Source organism: Ostrea edulis, chromosome 10 (assembly GCF_947568905.1).
Source record: "Ostrea edulis chromosome 10, xbOstEdul1.1, whole genome shotgun sequence".
Classification (NCBI taxonomy): Eukaryota; Metazoa; Mollusca; class Bivalvia; order Ostreida; family Ostreidae; genus Ostrea; species Ostrea edulis.
The window spans coordinates 21,429,457-21,453,256 of record NC_079173.1 but is presented as its reverse complement, the minus strand read 5'-3'; the positions used below and the strand labels follow the sequence as shown (position 1 = coordinate 21,453,256).

The 23,800-nt window shown below is 34.9% G+C and overlaps 1 protein-coding gene across 1 annotated transcript; it reads left to right on the top strand.

Moving 5' to 3' along the window:
- The first annotated feature begins 206 nt into the window (after positions 1 to 206).
- On the top strand, positions 207 to 23,800 carry LOC125665517 (uncharacterized). The gene is made up of 9 exons (XM_048898172.2): positions 207 to 833; positions 7,041 to 7,248; positions 7,458 to 7,516; positions 9,667 to 9,756; positions 10,036 to 10,072; positions 12,689 to 12,848; positions 13,672 to 13,829; positions 16,873 to 16,958; positions 22,685 to 23,800. Exons 1-9 carry the CDS (start codon positions 599 to 601, stop codon positions 22,855 to 22,857), a joined length of 1,206 nt encoding a protein of 401 aa, XP_048754129.2. The 5' UTR covers positions 207 to 598; the 3' UTR covers positions 22,858 to 23,800.

Here is a 23,800-nt window from a genome sequence, read left to right as displayed (position 1 = left end):
TATGAAAATTGCACATGGATGAAAATCAACCATCTTTTAAGACGTTCTTGCTTTGCAGGACATTATGTTTTGAGCAATACTCTGAAACTTACACATTTGCAAAATACAATCAGAACGTGATAAGGGGTCACGTGGACATTTTACAAATTCATCATCAATTCATTACATGTAAATATCACATCACTGGAGGGATTTCTTTATTGTATGGAATATTAAGTTCACATTTTTAGTATTCTACGTCGGCAATCGAAGGATTTTAGCTTTGTATATTAATTGTTCAAGTAAATCACAGGCGAGATCTTTTGTTCGCTTTCATGGCAAATTCCATTCGATTAGGAATGCGAGCGACAATACCAATTCGATCATAGTCTTAATAGCAAAAATATTACGGAGGGATTCCGAACAGAGGACTGTGCAGACGGCACACACGAGACGTTGAATTCAATTACTACTGTGCGTATGGTGGCTGTCGGAGTACAGACTAGGGTTAAATGCTTTCAGTGAAGACTAATTCCAGAGACTAAAAAGATGGGCTTAACCAGAAAAGCACGGAATTGATTGCTTGAAGAGGAAAATTTGCAGTATAAACAAGACAAATATGTATACATTACGTGTCGCCGCTTACACATTTCTTTTCGTTAATGGTTTTTTAAACATATTGCCTTCGGACTGCAGCAGTGGTTATTCCAGGAGTTGCCGACCGAATATTCCGCTTAGTGACGCACTCGTGATGAAAGATTTAAACAAAAAATCTGTACAAACCTGTGACATGAAAGCTCAATTTGTGAAGATATCCAGAGTTCCAAATAACATAAACGACCATGACTTCATACGTAAGTACACCGCATTTAATCTAAAATTTAAAAAGAGACGTTTCCGGATTTTTCTGGAAATAGATTGAATATTTTAGACATTCAGGAATATGTAATTGAAAAAAAAATCAAAATTGTTACCAGTAATTCTCAGATGTGTTGTGTTTATCAAAACCAATTGCTTTCCGTATAACGCTATACCAAAATAGGAATTGCTGGCGAAAAACTGTATACTAATATACGATGTGCACGTTTATCAAAACAATCCGGAGAAGACGTTCCTTTATGATTTATGACGTATTATGTTAGAATTACAAGAAGAAGAAAAATTATTAAAATTTAATATTCACGCCAGTGAGTTTGAAATTGGAACTGCTGCTGTTTTGGGACTAAACATGTCACTATCGTTGCAAAATATCTCTTCGCTATTTCAGTTGGTACTTAGATCCTTTCGGTACTTCAATAGTGTAGTAATTAAATCCCTTCGGAACTTCAATAGTGTAGTAATTAAATCGCTTCGGAACTTCAATAGGGTAGTAATTAAATCCCTTCGAAACTTAAATAGTGTGTTAATTAAATTCCTTCGGAATTTCAATAGTGTAGTAATCAAATCCCTTCGGAACTTCAATAGCGTGGTATATTAAATCCTTTTGCTTATTCACTATTGTGGTACATTAAATCTCTTCAGTACTTCCGTAGGACGGTAATTAAATTATGTCGGTACTTCGGTATTGCGGTAATTAAATCTCTTCGGAATTTCATTGGTATAGTAATTAAATCCTGTCGGTACTTCAATATTGCGGTAATTAAATCCTTTCGGAATTTCAATAGTGCGGGACTTAAATTCTGTCGGTACTTCAATAGTTGGGAATTAAATCCCTTCGGAACTTCGTTAGTGTGGAAATTAAATCCTTTCGGTACATGCACTTCAGTGGTGTGGGAATTAAATTAAGAATTCTTCACTGCAAAAAACAACAACAAAGAAAAAGAACCCTTAGTTTTTTCCTTGCATATCGGCGATATATTTAGGTACCATTGTGAGTGAAGGTATATAATACAGTTTGCGTTGAGAGTGGACAATTGTGAGCTACGACCTGAGAGAGGTGACAATGTAATAACGTCTATTTTCTGGGGAAAGTGGCGGTCCTTTAATCAAGATCTGATTGTTTAAAAGTAGGCCACTGTCGCTTCTTTTGAAATCAGAACTTACGAAAATGGACCAGCATTTTGTTTTTTTGTTTCATTGTAATTATCCCCAAACCTGATCACTCGTTGATTTTAATTATTTCTTACCTAACTCTGGAGACAGAAGGGAACCACAGTAGGTTTAGTTTCAAGTTCACGTTGTAACAACTGTAGATGAATTTTATTTTATTGTTTCAAAGACGAGAATATATAAAGCATAAAGAAATTCACTATATATGCATACCCACTTCCACTACTACCCGGGATTGAACTCATGACTCTTAGCCACGTGTGACCAGTAGGCTAGATTGCTCGAACATCTAGGCGAGTCCAAAACACTTGTTTTCAATGACAATGGAATTCTCACCACGCTGTCACATGCTACACGGTCATTAAGAATGAAATTGGGCTGTAAATTTAAGAGGATTAAACAATATTTCATTCAGCACATCTATTGCGTTGTGATGAACTCTTGAATAAACTTAGATAAGCACAACTGTCCTAAGTGAAGAAATAGTTTATATAGTACAGGAAAATTCACTGTACATGTGTATGGCTACCTACGGCTACCCAGAGTCGTACTCACCTCCTGTGGAAACAAATCTCTTAACAGCATGTTACCGCACGCACGCAGACCTCACATACACACTCAAACTTACACACATGTGTAAACGTAATTATACAATCAATGTACACGATACAGGTAATTATACAATTAATGTACACGATACAGGTAATTATACAATCAATGTACACGATACAGGTAAATATACAATCAATGTACCCGATACAGGTAATTATACAATCAATGTACACATGATACAGGTAATTATACAATCAATGTACACATGATACAGGTAATTATACAATCAATGTACACGATACAGGTAATTATACAATCAATGTACAGATGATACAGGTAATTATACAATCAATGTACAGATGATACAGGTAATTATACAATCAATGTACACGATACAGGTAATTATACAATCAATGTACATATGATACAGGTAATTATACAATCAATGTACACCTAATACAGGTAATTATACAATCAATGTACACGATACAGGTAATTATACAATCAATGTACACCTAATACAGGTAATTATACAATCAATGTACACGATACAGGTAATTATACAATCAATGTACACATGATACAGGTAATTTTACAATCAATGTACACGATACAGGTAATTTTACAATCAATGTACACGATACAGGTAATTATACAATCAATGTACACGATACAGGTAATTATAAAATCAATGTACACGATACAGGTAATTATACAATCAATGTACACCTAATACAGGTAATTATACAATCAATGTACACGATACAGGTAATTATAAATGATAATTATACACTCAATTTATACAGGTAATTATACAGTCAATGTACACATGATACAGGTAATTATACAATCAATGAGTACATAAATATGGTGTCTTGATGTTTGATAAAAATCATCTAATTTGTGATTAATTACATGTAAGGTGATATAGGATGGCTTGATATATCTTTATATGATTAAACTGATGTTTTAATGGTAGATACTCGGTATTTTGTCCAGGCTCCTTGAAAGAGGGAAGTTTCATGTTAGGGTAAGCGTTGTTTGGAAAAATAACCCTCACTGGTAAATGGCCTTGGGTTGCCATAATAGGTCTAAATTTTAGACTCTTCACTTAAAATCTGATGACATAACAATAACTACTACAATTAGATTTCGGTTAAGTTTATGCTTTGCGATACGCCGAACAACCCACACACTATCATACATTATCAAATTTCTTTACAGCTGCTTTACTGATGCAAAATTGTTTTACAACATCATCTTTAAGCAAGTGAAAGAAGATAGTTTCCTTTTAGACGATCGATGAAAACAATGTTACATCTGTATCCCCGTGCACGAAACTGTGCAAAGTTTTCCCTTTCGTTTGTATTATTCCCAGATGAAAAGAAGATGACATCTAAGAAAGACCGATTGCAAAGAGCTTCAATTAGAATGGTATTTTTTAAACTTTGTGTGAAATATTTCATCCATCACAGGGAAAAGTGATATATTTATCGATTGAACAGTCAATTGCATACTCAAAATCATCCATCAACTGACGAGTGCTTGTTTAGAATCAGACTCATCCTTTAAGCACGATTTGTTGAACTATTTTGCGTTTCTTTAAGTTAATTGGGTTGTTAAACCCAAGTTGAATCAACTTATAATACATTGTGAGCTCTGGTCGCATATGGAGATGAGAAAATATCAAATATATGTCCTGTGGCTATGGGCGCAATAATAAAACTCTCATTAGAAAAAAAAAACAAATCTGAAAAAGATAGAACAACGTGTCAAAACTTTTATTGCTCTGCCACGCATCTCACGAATAATGTAGCATTTATTATATTGCTTTCATTTACTATCACTCGGCGTTAGGACAACTACGTGGTATTGCCATATCTTATAAACACACTACTGTGGTTTATAGGATTGGATGTCATTCACTTTATCCTACATGGCGTGTTTGTGCGTTAGATACTTTCTTTATTTTGGACCAAATTTCTGTAAGCTTATGATTTAGATGTTTCATTATCGTAAAGGAAACCTAGTTTCGGCTTTGAAGTCCCTGGCTGCTTTTATGAAAATTGTATGTTTTATCACTAGCTGACATAATCCTCCCCAAGCCTTCTCTTGCATTCTGAATTGGATGTCTGAGATCAATTTGACAGCAATTAATGTGCTCGTGAAAGACTCTCCGGTGTTTAATAATGATGCACGGCGTTTTAAGGGACGAAGGAAAACCAAGAATGTTATTAGTGATTTAGGTTTCCTGCATAAAGGGACATTGCTCTACACGAGTGTATCTGCATTCAATTAAAATATAGTCATCTTAGTGCACGTCAGTCTCTACGATCATAACAATTATACTCGTGTAGGAACAATATATGAAATACATTATGCCAACAATCACGGGTCATTTCAAAAAGAAATTAATGTTGTTATCAATTGATTCTTGCTTACTTTATATTGTATGCTTTGTTTTAGATTATGCATTGAATATAAAGCTACTTAATGCTTATCTGTTTGTAAACCTGTTGCATGCACATTTGTATCCGTTTCTGTGACGGCATCAGCCGTAAGTTACTGTCGTGATATTCTAACAAACTAATTACTACATAAAATCAAACAAAGGGGAGAACTCCTGGAGAGGGAGAGAAGGGTCCTTATATTCCCGATTCCTTCATAATCCACGATTTTGACTTCAGATTACTCCGTTTTCCTGAAAAAGACATAGAGCTCACAGCGGGTGGGGACGGTCGACAGAAAACGCTTACTCCTATGTACCTCATTCCACCCCTGGTATGTCCAGTGGTCCGTGTTTGCCCAACTCTTTATATTGTATTCCTTATAGGAGTTATGAGTTTGATTACTGTTCGTTATCTTCCCCTTTCTTTGAACACTTCAACAAAAGGGATACGATTGATGTTCATTGTTGGTCTGGATGAAAATGAAGTCATCAAAGATTTTGAATCAGTTAAAGAGGAAAATATCACCTTCATTGGTTTCCTGACTATAAAGCATCTAATCCTCAGGAGTCACAGGAAATGCACGTTCCTATGTCGATTCCAACCTGACAACAAGGACGAAGTCAATTTCCAAATATGTTGGTTATGATTTCCCAGGTGGCAGTGTGTTTTCGGGATTTTAGATTCTTTCTAAGTTCTTAAGATGGAAGTAATTTGATCTTGCAATCTAATTGTTGACTTAAATTGTAGCGGGCTAATACGTAATCCCATGTAAACCTACGATACAGAAATAGAAACCTATACCCAGAGGCATTAAGATATATTTCCAGTTCTTAACCCATAGGAAATACCATACTATTGTGATTTTATCATACCATCCGTTTGTGGACACTATGGTCGTCCTTTCATCCTTTTGTTTATTACGTCTTTTCCAGTTTCTGCCCAGTTTTACCCTGTGCTTACATGCATTGCAGATTTGCTGTTTACATTTCTTGTAGAAAAATCAGATCCTATTTGAGATTTGATACAGTTTACTCACATTTGCAAATCTACGTCATGACAGATCTAAAGTTAGTTTTCATTTAGGAGAATACATCCCCTCAAAACCGAAAAGTTAGGTCCTTGTAAAGTTACTACTCAGACGAATTAAATAATATGCACCATAGGTGCATGCATTTACGATTAAAAACAAATACAAAATATGTTCATATATAGTGATTGTGCTCCAAATTAAGAGTTTGCAATACATCATAAGTACATGTATATACAATTTATGTCTGCTTTAATGGAATTCCAGATCCTTCGGAATGAAATAACTGTGACCTTGAACTAACACAAAACAACGGTGTCACCCAGTTTTCTGTACGTCAGAAGAATACTTATATAATTGCTGCATTTCAAATATCATATTACGACGAGTCCAATAAATGCTAGGTATACTCTCAGATACTAAAACTCCACTGCAAATATTTCAATAGATTTTCTCTATAGATATTTCAATATGATGTTAGATTTCCTCTGCAGAAATTTCAATAGGATGTTGCATGTAGGTTTCCTCTACAGACATTTCAATATGATATTATGTTTCCTATTTATATATGATGTTAGATTCCCTGCTATAGACATGTCAATATGAAGAGATATTTCCTCTACATACATTTTAATATAATGATAGATTTTCTCTACAGACGTTTCAACATGATGATATATTTCCACTGCAGACATTTCAATATGATTTCCTCTACAGACATTTCAACATGATGATATATTTTCTCTACAGACATTTCAATAATATGATGTTAGATTTCCTCTGCAGACATTTCAATATGATGTTAGGTTTCCTCTGCAGACATTTCAACATGATTGACATGTACATTCATATACAGTATTTTACTGTTTACTGTTCATCTGAACAAATGCATGTTCAAAACAGATAACCCACTGTTTGATCACAAGAGATATGTTAGTACATGTCTGTAAAAAGTAGTTTTGATGAATATTTTCTTTCTACAGACGCAGTTATCAGTAAGCCTAGGGATGTCAGGAAATTGAAGATAACTTTCAATGGTACGATTGAGGGCGTAAATGTCCATGGTTCACAAGCTATTTTGCTGTCGTGTTTAGAATATCAGGACACGGTACTCATTCGTTCAGCAGAAAACAGGTCATGCTGTATTCATGTTGTACTGAAGTTGAAATATCTTGCTGGAGATCTTGGAAGGTAATCGACACGATATATAATTTTCATATAAACTTAATCTCTCACAAAGCTCTGATTGCATAGATTATAAGTTTACAAATATAGAATAGGAAAACAATTTCAAATCTTAACATGACTTCCTATTAGAAAAAAAGTATAAAAAGATGAGAATTTCAAGATAAGGAATGGAACAAAGATTGTCTCTATTCGAAGATATGTTCTCCTTGTAGCATGTGGATAGACAAAGGTGGAGAAGTGAAAGGAGTGCAGATAAGATTACATGGGAATGGTATGTTGATTTAGTACTTAATTCGTAATGTCTGTAAATGAACGGAGTGCAAATGAATTTACAGGGGCGTGTATTCTGTAACATTGTGAAGTCAGAAAAATGAATATACAAGATACTAAAAGCCTTCAGTATCTATTGATAACATTTACTGGCGCATTTTGTTGAAAGTGAAGCTTACTTGCGTTGGCGATGAAATCCGTAATAGCATCCATGTACCAAACATTATCTAAAATTTATAGGCTTTCTTCAATTTCAGATTGGTGCAAAGTATGTCTGAAATCATATATAAAAATCGATTCAACTTTTTGATTATTCTCGCACCATCATAGCTATGTACTGTCTATGTAATGTTGACGTGATAAATTGACTGAACGTATCATCATGCTTATAAATACAATACTATACCACACAGTTGTCATTATTCCATTAATGTAGTAAAATGCTATTCATTTCTGTAGATATTTGTGAATGTTTCAAAAATCATAATTGATTATTACGTCCTACAATCGATGAATTGGGCGCCTGGAAGTTGCCTTAACACCAATACGCAGTATCTGATACATAAATGGGATAAAAGGAATGGAAAGTGGAAAGGATTGCATAGTCATATGTATTTTTATTTGAGTAGTAGTATATTGCACACTGATTTTGACTACGGATAACTCCGTTTACCTGATAAAGATATAGGGATCTCGGTGGTTATGAACGGTCTACAGGGGATGCTTACTCCTCCTAGGCACCTGATCCCACCTCTTATATATCCAGGGGTCTGTATCTGCCCAACTCTCTAATTTGTATTGTTTATAGGAGTTATGAGATTGATCACTGTTCGTTATATTCGCCTTTCATGGATTGACAAGTGTGGGGAAATTGGACAGACCACTCTCCAAATATATCGAACAAGTAATGAAGTCTATATATAAAGACAACATCCCGTAATCCAAACGCTGATTTTTCGATAAAACCCCAAATGACCGTTATCGTTGTGGATGTTGACATGTACAATGAAAGAAAGAAATATCAGTAATTTGCCTTGAGTCAATAATATACAAGCAGATCTAAACAAGTAAATACATCATTTAGAAATGATCGAAAGTATCTTCACAGACGGGAAAAATGCAGCGATCATAAAATTCACATAAATCACCTTCATGTCTCACTATGAAATAAACCCTACTATAGAAATTCATTTGGGATTCAAGAGTTGGTTGAAAACAGACAAATGTAATTTGTATCAACAGTCATAAAGCTAATAGAGAAAGTCTAAGAATAACATTTTAGTAGAAGAACAGTTACATGGGGGCTCCCTCATTGTCGGAACTGGTAAGGGATAACACCATCTGTCTCGCGATTCTGTTGAAAACAACAATGCCCTCGGGTTCGATATTTATTTCTGTCGGACAATTCTACACATCCTTCATCAAGCATTTTTTAAATAGGACTATTTATGAATACAAGTATAGCTTTTTAACAAAGCTTGCCGTCTTTAAAAAGAGCCTTATACAGTAAACTGATATAAATGTATGATATGCTTTAAGTATTTATATTTTTATCAAATGACCACATAATCAAACTTTTCTAAAATGGTCAATCTTATATAAAATCAAGTTCTAGAAAACACCTACAAGAAACTACTGTACAATAACATTTCTAGTATGGCCGTGAAGTAGACATGATATTTGTTCTTCTTAACCTCGCGAAAACAGTGAAAAGCAGATGTTAAGCGTGTTTAATTTTTCACACAGCAAGAAAAAAAGACTACTAAATAGCTGAAAATTGCCCAAATTTTTGCGTGCAAAAAAGATCATTTTTGTTATTTGTTAAATTATAGAAACATTTTTGATAGTTGTTATGAATAAGATTAAAATGTCAGTTTCATTATGTAACAATTTTTCTTCTTTCTTCTCTTCGTTTTCTCTGTTTTAAGATTAAAAATCCTGTAAAATTGTTAAATAGTGATTGACAGCCGTACACCAAAGAAAACAGAACAGATCCTGTAGTTCACTATACCAAATGTATCAAGCTTGGTCAGTGAAATAAGGCGAAGAATTTCTTCTGCTAGTGGGCCATCTGGGATTTATCAGTGCTGTTGTCTAGTTCTTTTTCTATCAATTTTCTTTATTACAGATATTTGATATGATTAATTATAGGAACACACCGCTCCACAGTCAAAGTGAAGAGAAGTAATGCGGACATGTCGGCGAAATTGAGAAGAAGGGATTCATCAAGCGACATGACAGGTACGGAATAAGACTCTCAGTGTTTAGTACATTAAGAAACTTCTATAATAGTCATTGGGTCTTCACGTTCAAAATGAATTTCCCTTATACTTTCATGATATTTCCGTTTTATTAATCGCCATTAATCAATACAAATACCCATCGAACAATAACACCTGAAGCGATTATTAGTATAATCTTCGACAGCGATAACGAAATGAAATAAAACAAAAAAGTTTGTACGAATCTGATTTCCTTCCCATGTCAGCCATATTGTCTGCATGCTATTTTCCATTTCAGATATATCTGAGTGTGGGAGAACAAGAAGTTGCTTTAGGTAAATATGGATTTATATCCACATTTCCAATGCTTTACCTTGTAGTATCTTTATCAATCAAAATGAATTCCTTATGAATATGAACAATATTACTGTGCATATGTATGTTGATAGGCATAGTACGACCCTTTTAACGGCTGCAAACATTACGATGGAGTTGAAACCAGAATGTAAATGAAAGGTAAAGATAACGAACAATTATCAATCTCATAACTCCTAAAATCAATGCAAAATAGATAGTTGGGCAAACACGGACCCCTGGACACACCAGAGGTGGGATCAGGTGCCTAGGAGGAGTAAGCAGCCCCTGTAGACTGGTCACACCCGCCGTGAGCCTTATATCCTGATCAGGTAAGCGGAGTTATCCGTAGTCAAAATCAGTGTGCCAAGAACGGCCTAACAATCGGTATGAAACACGTCAGACAGCATTTGACCCAATGATAGGTTGTATTGACGAACTAGATCGTTATAACGACCATAGAATTTGCGAAATGCTAAATGTGAACAACAAATTTCATTTTTGAAAATACCTGATTGTATGACTAACGACGCTATACGTCAGAATACTTTTCTAACACACCTCATGAAGCATGCTGGCGGAAAAGTCGCAGTTCATATCCTCATGTATTTTCAAAAAGGAAATTCATTTTTTTAACAACTTGAGTTCTAAGGTTCGCATCTTAGATTTGGAGTAATGTCAATTTTTGGTAGGTACATTGTTGATATCTGCATTGAAGGAGAATTAGGAAATTAAAAAGAAAAACTGGGGTCGCAACGATTTTTAATGAGCTACAGTGTTCTAAACATGACCTTTTATCACTTAAAATTTATTAAATCAAACATGATTTGTCTGTTGGTGTCAACAAAACATAAGCAATACAAATCAATCATTACATGAAATAGATACATATTCATGTCTTCTAACATTACAGATAAAAAACATTATAATAGTAATGGAAATAAATAATGAAAATTTTGCATTTGACATGCGAAAAACTTTATGATATGAAAATTGAGAGTTTAAAAGGGCATGTTAGGAAAAATGTCAATATCTAAAATTTTAAATAATTTTCAAGGTCTGGTCTTACAATTTAAAATGAAACTTTAAAAGTGGGAGTTGGAGATCAATTTTGGAATTATTGACAAAAATACTGATTTTTTTATACAAAATTTCGAGTAAATTTATTAAAACAATTTTGAGAATCGCTGTTCTGTTTGGAAAAATACATCAACCAAGTTAATAAATTACCACATTTGAAATAGGTCCAAGTCTCAACTACCTGTATCATAAGTTATAAAACTGAAATACACATATAGAAGTATAAAAATAGACGATACATTGGATGAAACAGAAAATGTAATATCATGCAGATTTGGAACTTTTTGATTAATAAATCCTTCCGCCATAAGATATAGTCCCTGCCTAACCCCTTCTAAATTTGAATCGACACCAAAATTTTCGACTGGATAGGCTTCGGCAATAGATGTGTAATACGTTTGCACCAATGAGATCAGTATTGAATCAGTAAATACTTGGTTGTAGCATCCTGCGTAGTTGTGCTCAAAAGCTCAGGAACTAACTTCCCCAAGTCCCAGTAGTACGGTTCATGTCTTTTAATATTGGAATATATTAGTATGTACATTCACTATTGCGTAGTTTATTAAAATAAGATTCATTTTTGAAAATACATGATTTGCCATGCTTCACGCCGGTATACCACAGACATTTTCAAAGTATATATATATTTACATTTTAATTTAATTTCTGTCAGAATTCCTAGCTGCTAAAATAGACGTTTTGTGTTATCAATATTCATACCCGCATTGTTATGACAAACGGGATGATTTCGGCTTATCCATCGTCAACTTCCCACATTTATGTATCAATATTCCATTATCACCTGCATATGGTGTTTATATATCTCAACTGATTCGATATGCAAGAGCTTGTTCTGGGTATAGTCAGTTTTTAAATCGAGGTAAGCTACTGACAAACAAGTTGATGGTACAGGGATTTCAACAGTCTCGATTGAAGTCAGCATTTCACAAATTCTATGGTCGTTATAACGATCTAGTTCGTCAATACAACCTCGCATTGGGTCAAATGCTGTCTGACGTGTTTCATACCGATTGTTAAGCCGTTCTTGGCACACTGATTTTGACTACGGATAACTCCGTTTACCTGATCAGGATATGGGGCTCACGGCGGGTGTGACCGGTCAACGGGGGATGCTTACTCCTCCTAGGCACCTGATCCCACCTCTGGTGTGTCCAGGGGTCCGTGTTTGCCCAACTATCTATTTTGTATTGCTTGTATGAGTTATGAGATTGATCACTGTTCGTTATCTTCACCTCCGAACTGTAAAGCATTCAAGAAGAAATGGTTACCATCATTATTTGTCGAAATATCAAAGGCTAAAACATTTCATATATGAATATCTTATGCTGAAATGTATTGGAAATGCAATTGTACATGCATCTGTTCTAACTTTACTTATATTCATTAGTCACAAAATGGTAATAATGATAATTTGTGCGGAGGTTTATTTTTGGATAGTCTTAATGGTCGTTCTCGTCTCTGCATTTCATTTTATCTGAAAGTTTTAATGTTTTCAGATACCATCCAACAGATAGAGAATGCGGTCATATGAGGTGTGCCTATTTTCTGAGCTATTCTCACAAACATATCTTGGAGACAGAATATGAATTTGATTTTGAGTTGAGTGGTAAAACTGATGGTTGGCTGGCTGTTGGATTTTCTTCAGATAAACAAATGGTAAAGTTTTCCCATAATGCCCCCTGAACTTGGCTAAGTTGCATATTGTACTAGACATCAATCCTGCTAAAAGTTTTAGAAATTAAAACAAAATTTAGAAGTGAAGTTTCTGATCTTGACCTAATCAATATGAGAGTGAACAGATTTTCTAAACGATTGGTTTTTATACGAATGTTCTACGTGTTTTAGCTCACCTGGAGGAATCAGATTTCAATATTCTTCAGTGCGGTTGTTAACTTAGGTATCATATTTGGTAGAAACACTCCTTTAATACTCCGACAAATATGTTGTTTTCCGCCACATGTTCCTAGTTAACGCACTGATGTGACGGTTGTGACTGTTAGTTGGCCGAGACAAAATGTTTTTCTCTAAAATAACTACATAACATGTCATTATACCTGGAACTAATCTTCAAAAATGTCCCAAAAGGAAAGATTATATTTATTATTTGGAACAATCGGAATTCCATTTTGACCAGAATGGCCTTTGATTAGGTTGACAAAATATAAATTCTATTCTTTAGAATAATATTCAGTGCATGGATATGAATGTTTTTGTGCTCCCGAAGAATCATTCATTACATTTTCTAGGGGATCGGGTTTCCAGTCTTTAAATTGACTGACACAAAATCAATTTCTAGTCCAGAATTTCTGCATTCGAAATATTTATTCCGTTTGATAAACTATAAAATCGCTCGACCAGGTGAAGCAAGAAATCTCTGAGTGTTCTAGCAAACCAATCTAATTAAATAACTAATGAAAGTCTTTAGTTCTTTGGGAAACAATGAAAGGATGCTAAAGTTTTACATTCAATTTGCATACAGATGGGCGATGCACTGGTTTGCAAGAAAAGCAACGTTGAACCAGACCCTACAGTACAAGCATATCAAATCCCTATGAGACATGCTCATCCGACTCCTAAAGAACGATTCAAATCAAATCTTACAACAGCTACCAGACGGAACGGATATATGTACTGCAGGTATTGTGTAAGAAATGTATAATGGGCGATACCATCAATGTCATTTCAAGGTGATGTACTGGTATTTACATTACAACATGAGACCTGCCGACAGGGGATACTTACACCCCCCCTAGGCACCTGATCCCACCTTTGGTATATCCAGGAGTTCGTGTTTGCCCAACTCTCTATTTTGTATTCCTTATAGGACTTATGAAATTGGCCACTGTTCGTTATCTTCACCTTTCATCTGGAATAGCTGGGTTTTCCAAGTAAAGTACATATATATGTAGTGTTAGTAGTTGAGATAATTGGGAACTGTTCTGACTATATCTCTATGCACATGCGATGTAGACGTCGATTCACACGTGTTGTGATCAGTTATGTATACGAAAGCTACGAAGGATCACCCATTGAAAATCGGAAGAGTAAATCCACTTTTTCGGATTGAGCAGTTACTTTCCTTACATTAGTATTCTGCTTCTTCGGTTTATCGATCTACTGCATTGTCGATTTGTCGATCCATTCCGTCGGATTGTCGATCCATTTCCTCGTTTGGGATTTATTAATTTGTTCTATGGGATTATCAATCTTTATCTCGATGACTGGACCAGTGCACAATTGCAGAGGATTATTTCATGACTGGCAAAACATATGATCAATAATAAAAGTCTCTCTGGCCCCGTAAAAGAACAATAAAAACAATGAAGAAAAGGAATCTACAGAAAGACTAATTTTTTTTCTATTTCACGAAATAAAATCATACAATGATCAAGATTTAGGGCTCACAGCGGGCGTAGCCGATCGACAGGGGATAATAACTCTCCCAAAGCGCCTGATCCCACCTCTGGTATATTCAGGGGTCTGCGTTTGCCGAACTCTCTATTTTATATTACTTATAGGAGTTATGAGATTGATCAGCGTTCGTTATCTTCACCTTTCATTCAATAGAATACCACACGATTTGTCTTTAAATAATATTAACTCATTGAATTGGTTTGAGGTAAAATAGCGAAAAAGTTGACGTTTGTATTGAAGTCAGCATAACATATTTAAGTGGTTATACGTGTAAAGCCCTGCTCATTAGCAACATGACACAGTGTGTCAGATTCAAACATTCTCAAATAGGGAAGATACAGGATTGTTCAAATCACGATTTCTGGACAAATGTAAGAGTTATAACGAAATATGCAGGAATACACATTCTTGAAGAACTGCATCAGCAAAGTTTGTCATTTTGGTATGAAAACGTCCTTTAATAATACATAAAGGATAATGATCACACGACGACTCCTAGAGTTAGGGTAAGGGTAAGATATAAGTTACCACTTTCGTTGAGGGAGCTTTCAGTCGTGGATAAGTTCCTCTGTTTTGATTGATGTTGAAGGTTATGCCAGACGTTGACCTAATAAGTGTATAAAGAAGAACTTGACAATTAGTCAGAATGAATAAAGAGTGTAATTGGACTATCAAAATCTTCTATTAGGCATTTTACAACAAACATGTGTATCATATATCCTACTGTGTTTAATAAACTAGAAGTCATAAAAGAATTAAATAGGTTACATGAGGGATAATTATTGATTTCAACTGACAAAGCTACTTAGAACATTAGTTTTTGTTTGTAAGGCTCATTTTTGGAAGATTTTGTCTTTCAATTCAAGATTTGGTATTCTAACTTACAAATTTCTTTTCAAAAGACAAAATTCTTCAAAATCACGTTTCAGTTTTCAGACATATTTGAAATACCAGTCAATGGAATGAATGGGTTACCGTACTTATACTATAGTCCACACACTCAAATATTTATAAATAGATACATTAGAGGGTCCAGTAAATGTTCTATCAAACCCTTATGTTTACTTCTCAAGAAAATATTTCGATAACTGCTGTGAAGGTGAAACTGGATATGTGCTGTGCCAGGATACTTGCGGGTAGTGGTTCAAATCAAATGTGGATTCTCAAGAACTAACAGAAAAAAGTTTAGTGAATTTTAAATCACAAAACTTTACTAAAAACAATACTTGCACCGCGCGAATTTTCAACACTTTGCACTATCAATATTCACGATGAATTAACTACTACACAACTTCTTCTTTAGCATTAAAATGTAACCAGGAAATATTCACATCTTGTGATCAGACATTTTAAACACCTTTCTGATTCTATGCAAATGCATTCTGAAATTTAATCTACTGGTATGTTTTCCTTTTGATCCAGGTTAAATCAGGTCCTCAGTACCCCTTTGCTTGTCGTAATGGGCGACTAAATGGGGCAGTTCTTCGGATGAGACTGCAAAAACCGAGGTCCCATGTCACAGCAGGTGTGGCACGATAAAGACCCTCCTGCTAAATTTTAAACCGCGGCAAGCTATGACAAATACATGGATGTTACAGAGTTTTGTTGAGAGTTAGGGTGATTTTGCTGTAAATACAAATTGATTAGTTATATCTTATACCAATTGTTAGAGCGTTCTTTACTTACTGATTTAGAGGACAGATTATTCAGTTTACCTGATCAAGGTATCTAAGACTCACGGCGATTGTGTTTCTAAGGGTCCCTTTTGCCCTACTTTAGAAATTTAAATTATTTATAGGACTATGAGATTGGCCACTGTTCGTTATCTTCACTTTTTCATTCCCCTACATTAGATAGAACTACTATAGGGTTTATTTTCCAAGAGGAATATTCAGAATTCCTTTTAAAAGTCTCGAAGGTATTCTAATTCATAAAGAAGTGTTATTATGCAATGTAGATTATTCAAATTTCTTCTTTCCATAGACCAGAGTAATATGTTGACTTCATCTCAATAAGAGTACGGTGACCGAGGGGAAGGCTGATATATAATCGATCGTTTTATATGCTGAGTTTTACAGTCCGTGGTGGTTTTGAGTCGTCACTAGTTTTCTTGCTAACACTCTTTCCTTTGGGGAATAAAACAAAGGTGCTAAGTCCCAATCTGATTTCTTTTTGTGATAGCTTGTTCCATAATAAAAAAAATTTTGGCGACTTGTTCCATGATATATTGATATATTTCTTTTTGTGATAATGTGTTCTATTTCAGATTTCGAGTCCAGAGTGGACAGGACGGCATACTGGAAATGACCAATGACTGGTTTCAGTTATATGGACGTGGTCCAATGGCATATGGTACGATTCAATTATTTTGTTGCATTACCTATTAATAAAAACGTGTGGTCTTAGGGACTCTTTCAATCGCCAAGAGAATATTTTAAACAACTCTCGCGATACGGACCCATCTTTTCATCTTTTAGTAACATCGGTACGTACCATATACCTAATGCTTAAGAGTACCTATCTAAAACTGTTCTGTCAAAATCCATTACACCCTAGTGTCGAACAGATGCATAACTGGAATTCTCCGATCTTTCTTATATTGGTTTTTGTCATTTCTCTCCAGTAACAAGTATCAATTCTGGGGTTTTCTTATCTATTTGGAGCGGCAATTTTACCAAAATATACCAAACAATGTCGACTACCAGCTGTGCCGCATTGTCTGAAATTGACATTTTTTCTTGCAGCTAAGCGAACAAAATCATTCCATGAAATAATATTGAACTGGTATATATTATTTCAACAAAATATATATATATGTCATCGCACGTCTCTGAAATTTGTATTGCCATGCGCAGCGATTTGCAAATCAGTGCAGCTCTATGGAACAAAAAAAGTATCTGCAGTGTTAAACAATCCAGCACTTATTATAATAGATGACTTAATAAAATGGACTGATATGATAATCACTGAACTTTGTTGTAAGTCTTATGTTATAGTACAGTATAATTTGTCCAAACCGGCCTCTGAGTACTCCGGCGCTCTGTCAATTCCGGCCACAAAATATAGTCCCTAACATTTCTTTAACAAATAATTCCCTGTACTCCGGATACTGCGTATTCTGTATATCGGCCGGCTTACAAAGTCCCAACTGCTATCAATTAACTTTAATTATCCTGTGTAAACCGGCCCCTAGATGATACACCACCCTAATTGTTGCGGTCCATTGTATTCGGTGTACACAAGGTCCCAACTGCTCGTAATTAGCTCTAATTATCGCATTGAAACCAGCCACTCCACGATGACCAACCTGTCGGTATTCGGTCGATCACACGCGGTGTACACAAAGGGTGTCTCAGGTAAGTAAAAGAGTGCAACTGTCGATGAGTCGCAATCAGTTTAAAATAAAACCTGATTTTTAGGGGTGCACTTTTCAATTATGACAGCACTTCGCACGAGGTAATGGCGCCCTCCCCCTAACGACAGGGACGAGAACTGACATTAAAAGACAAAGTTAAATTAATCGATGAATTCGACACATTCTTGGAATGAAATAAAAGCGGCAACAATCCCGTTATGTTTTCAAAAGAAACAGGGTTTCCCCTCGTGGACTTCTCGGAGTTCTACGGTGAGTCAGACAGTGATGATATGTAGTTAGTTAGCACAACTCGCCATGTTCGGTCGATCTTTCCGTTGCACAAATTGAGACAGTTGAAAGCGATACATTTATAATGAAAGCTGGGAAAGACAAATTTTAAACGAACACAACACAAACTTGACGAACGTACATAATGTAGCACTTGATAACGGCGATGATGTAGACGAAATCGACAATTTACCAACAGAAAATTGCGCGAATAATTCCCAAATTTTAAACTGTTTAATAAAAATTTAATTTTTTTCAAATGAGCACGACAATAAAACACTGACATTTATATTTTTACAATTTGAATTCTTTTGTGATATATTACAACGTTAGCAATCATTACACATGTATGCATAGATAGTGAATACAAGGGAAGCAACTCTCATTCTTGTCAACATTCTGCACTCCGGACTCTGTGCAAACCGGCCAATTTCTTTGGAACCACACATAGCCGGTTTAGACAGATTATACTGTATATGTATTAAGTTAAATGAGAACATTCTATATATTCTAGTATTTTTATTTTTGCTTAATTTACAGGTGAACTTGACCTGTCTCTATTATTTTTTTTTTCATATCTACTATATATTGTTTCGTAAGAAGACGGTCAAAGCGAATCAATATATTTGTTATAGAGAGAGAGGGGGGGGGGGGTAATTAGTTTTGTTCCTTATAAACAATGACAATTGTTATGGGATTTTTCGCAGACTTTCTGTCTCCATTTTTAAGGAGACCGATTATTAGCAAGCTAACAACTTCATAAGTGTCATCCAGGCAGCGAATATCCCATGGTGAACGGGTTACCGACTAAACAATACTGGTTAAGACGCGGGTTCTCCGGTCCTGGGTCCGGAAAATTGGGCGGTCCTTGGAGAACATCATTCAGTGTCACTTTCTTATACTGAAGTGTATCTGGAAACGATTGTTCACCAAGAGGTAGCATGCAATTTGGAGGGGGAAAATCGGACTCGCACTGGATAATTCCTTACCACCAATAGACGTTTTAGCCGTACTCCTCTGATTTTCTTCACCAATTGTATAAATTCCCCAGTACCCCAAGAAATTTCTAATTTCGATTATCTTTGAACTTTATCTACGTTCCTAAAGCTTTCTGCCTGTCGTCCCTGAATCTGATGTTGTATTTATTTGCTAATTATCTTACTGTCTTGCACTTCTTAATCACTCCGGACTTTATTTGTGACGTAATTCCCGGAAGTGTGATGACATATAATGGTATTGCCGTGCCCGATGATAAACAGTCAGCGGTTTTTTTTAATAAATTAACTGTGGCAGATTATATCCAATGGGCCACGGCTGTGTGCGGCGATACCCAAGTCGTACAATATCATGATTTAGTTGTGTATAGAAGAATATCCAAGGAGTGTTAACATGATTTAGCCGTGTGCAGTGATATTCAATCAATGCAATACAATGATTTATTTATGTACGATATCCAATAAGTGTTATATCATGATATAGTCTACTCGGCGATATCCAATCAATGCAATGATTTATTTATGAATACCGATATTTAACGAAAGCTATATCATCAAAATAGTCAATGATATGGGGTGTTTTGATAGTGTACAACGATATTCAATGAGTCATATGTACTGTCATGATTGAGCCGCGGTTGGCAATACCGAGTCAGTACAGTATATAATGATTTCAAATAGGCCGTTTGCGACAATATCCAATCAATGCTATATGATGATTTGGCTGTGCACGACAGTTCCTAATCAGACTTGTACACTTTCCGCCTTTGTAGAGCAACTCCCAATAACTGTGGAAGGAGGCCTCGTATATAATAAACGATAATAATGGATTACTGAAACGCCAACATCATAGTGGGTGGTATTTGGAATGTGGTCCTGTTGCTATGTCAACAATTGTATATTGTTATCCACAGTCTAGAACATAACCTAAGTATTGATTAATGTGTGACTCTGTTCTTAGTTTTTATTTTACATAGGTGTTTAAAAGTGGGAGTTTCAGGTTCAAATTCGTCCATTTGAGGCAACTGGTCCCACGACCATAAACTAAGTAAACAGTTTGATAACTTATATCTGAAGATTTATCCAGCACAGATGTTTAAAAAACTGAAGGTTTATAAAACAAAATCAGATACTGAAAATTTTATTTGTTTATGAAAATTATTTCAAAAGTTAGCTGGATTTAAAATTTAGATCTAGACTATCTATTTTGTATTGCTTGTAAGAGTTATGAGATTGATCACTGTTCGTTATCTTCACCTTGCATCTAGACTTAAGTCTATTCTCAGTTTATGGTCTTGGAGGCTGCTCTTTAAATAGTTAAAGGATGGTGGAAGCTATGAGTAATAAAAGACAAGGAACAACCAAAACCCTCAATGTATATCAACTACGAACTTTTAATATCTCAATCCCAGTGAGAAAAGTTGCAGGACTGTTAGATATACGATTGGCTTAAGCGTACGCTTATGTGAGTTTATGTGTCCCCTGTGTTGATTGAATCGTTCTTATCAGGATCGATTTGCTTGCCAAGTTGCATATTTTCTAGACATTTACAGTCGGAATCCCAGAGAGGGTTATTAACCTATTTAATAGTGCAATGAATTTTCATTTTATCCTTAATATTCATTTTATCAATGAATATATCCATTTATTTGCATTACGTAGAATGTAATATCGACCATCGCATTGTTTTAAAAGCATGTAAATATTCTTAGGTTCCTGAGAAATGATTTAAGTGTAATCTGATTCCTTCTTAGGTTCCTAAGAAATGATTTAAGTGTAAGATACTTTGACCATGGGTTCTGGAAAAGCATTGGTTTAAATATCAATTTACTAACTTTGAATGTATGACTTCTCATAAGAGCAGATCAACAATACATGTATATTTATAGATCTGTCTGTAAGAAAGGGTTTGCTACAGTTTCTGATTTGATTCCTAGTCAGGGTGTTTTTATTACTTATGAAAGGATGATAAATGGTTTTCTGTACAACTGCCTTTCACAGTGTGTAAAGGACTTAAACAAGTTTACCGATACAGCATACATCGCTATGAGAAAAATTGGATTAATAACTTTACACTTGAAGATTATTTTAATAGGAAACAAATGTATATTGATATTAATTGGACTTTTCCTTTTCCATTTAAATACCTAGCCGAGGAGCTCAGTAGGTTAGAATACCGACTGCTGAACTGTGGGTCGCAGGTTCGAGTCCAGCGGGTTTTTTTTTCCAGATTACCTTCTACTAAAACCGTATATTTTGACAAACTAAAGTAAATTTGAAAATTTTCAATTTCAAAATATTATTGTACATATCCTCAACTTTCCATCTACATCAAATTTCTCAGGTGTAGCGTACCTCCTTAACAAAAGATATAGCAATAATATAAATTGGTTTCAGTACAGAATTGTACTTAGAATTATATTACATGTAAATACTTGTATTTTTCAAAAATCACTGATGATTGATTGATTGATGTTTTCCGCCAAACTCAACAATTTTTCAGTTATATGGTGGTGCCCAGTTTTCTATTGGTGGAAGAGAGAACCCAGATACAATGTACAAGGGAAGAGACCACCGACCTTCCGAAAGTAAACTGGAGAACTTTCTCACTTACCGGCACGAGCGGGATTCGAACCCGCGCCGACAGAGGTGAGAGGCCGTGTGATTTTGAGCGCGATGCTCTAACCACTCGGTCACGGAGGCCCCTAAAATCACTGATGCATATAGTCAGCATTGTGCATTGTGCATATGGTACCTGAGACACTTAAACATTTATTTTTTTAATGTGATGTGGTTAAATGTTCTAGTCATTCTTAGGGGTTGGATTAGACAGAAATCTAGCAAAATAGTTAAGTTTTATTCAAATAATGGTAAAATCGTTAAGTTTTATTCAAGTAATGGCAAAATAGTTATGTTTTATTCAAGTAATGGTAAAATAGTTAAGTGTTATTCAAGTAATGGTAAAATAGTTATGTGTTATTCAAGTAATGGCAAAATAGTTAAGTTTTATTCAAGTAATGGTAAAATAGTTAAGTTTTATTCAAGTAATGGTAAAATAGTTAAGTTTTATTCAAGTAATGGTAAAATAGTTAAGTTTTATTCAAGTAAATCTTCTGTGAGTGTGTGTGTGTATATGTATACACCTGATAACAAAGTTTAATCCGTAACGTCTACACATTGTAGTAAACACCTCATTCCACCTTCCTCATGGCCACCTTCTCTCCATCCTCCTCTCTCTATCTGTGTATCATCTTCTCTTCTCATTCCTCCCTTCTCCTTTCCACTTAGACCCCCCTTTCTGGTCCTCCCCAGTACTTCCTGTTAATCTCTAACACTATTCTAATTGATGATAAATTCTGCTACATTTTTTGTTTCACCTATGCTTACACAATATACTTGTTTTACATTTGTATAATTTAAGCTTTCACTTTTTTTAACAGATGGCGACCTGGGTAAACACGAAGAGATTCCTCTAATGTCGAACTCTAAGATCACTCTAATCAAAAGCGTCAACAAAATGGATGTTTACACCAGCGAAGGAGCGGCATTGACGTCAACTCATCTTTGTTTTCTATGGACAATCGTATTTTCAATAACAAAATTATTTTGTTAAATCGCATTTTCAAATTACTGTAAATTCCTAAATAACCGCGAGGAATTTATGATCGCGTAATTTCGCGATAAGCGTCACCCGTGAATTAGAATTACTCGCTTTTATTTTTATATTGCTAAAATACATGTAAAGACTCTTGATCAACAGAGCACTCGCGAATTTGTGTTCTCGCGATTTAACGTCTACGAATCATTTCGCGATATTAAGTACTCGCGTAAAGATGTGGAATCCACGGTATACGATTTCAAGGCGACAGTGCACAATACTTATCCTCTTCCATTACGTTTTCGATACTTTTGACATCAAATATTTAGAACAGTCAGATAGTTAAAATTCAGTATTGATGTGTACACTGTTTGATATAAAATGATATGATATATGCTTTGACATTTTTTACATGTTTTTTATTAAGTTTACTATGGCGGTATATATGAGGATGTATTACGCCTCCTTAATTACTTTTAGGAATCATTAATTTAAGATGTAGTGTTGTAAATATGATATTTGTATTGAACATTTTGTAAATTTCATGTATTACATGATCTCTGTCGTTACTTTTACTATGTCAGTATATATGAGGATGTATGGCGTCTTCCTAATTACATTTATCAATCATCACCTTGTAGTATTGTAAATATGATATATCTAATGAACATTTTGTAAATCTTAAAACATTACATGTATTTTGAAATAAGGAATTTCCCCTTTTGCTATGTCTGGGAGCTGTATTGTTGTTGAAATGTGGTTCATCTTAACGAAAAGGAATGCAGTATTTTTAAAATTATTCGCTGAACATCAATTTTCGTTGTTTTCAAGGTTGAACAAAATGTTGATCACTAGTGATTCTGATCATGGCTTTGTGTATAAACTCTCTAGAAAAAGAATCATGGAAATTAATGGACATGAAAACTAATGACAACACAATAACAGCTTTCTTTTGTGA

Bases quoted from the DNA above. Each gene is read 5' to 3' on its own strand.
- LOC125665517 (XM_048898172.2), top strand. From the start codon at position 599: ATGTATACATTACGTGTCGCCGCTTACACATTTCTTTTCGTTAATGGT. The intron at 7,249-7,457 runs GTAATCGACACG...TTCTCCTTGTAG, and splicing joins CTTGCTGGAGATCTTGGAAG to CATGTGGATAGACAAAGGTG. The intron at 10,073-12,688 runs GTAAATATGGAT...TAATGTTTTCAG, and splicing joins AGAACAAGAAGTTGCTTTAG to ATACCATCCAACAGATAGAG.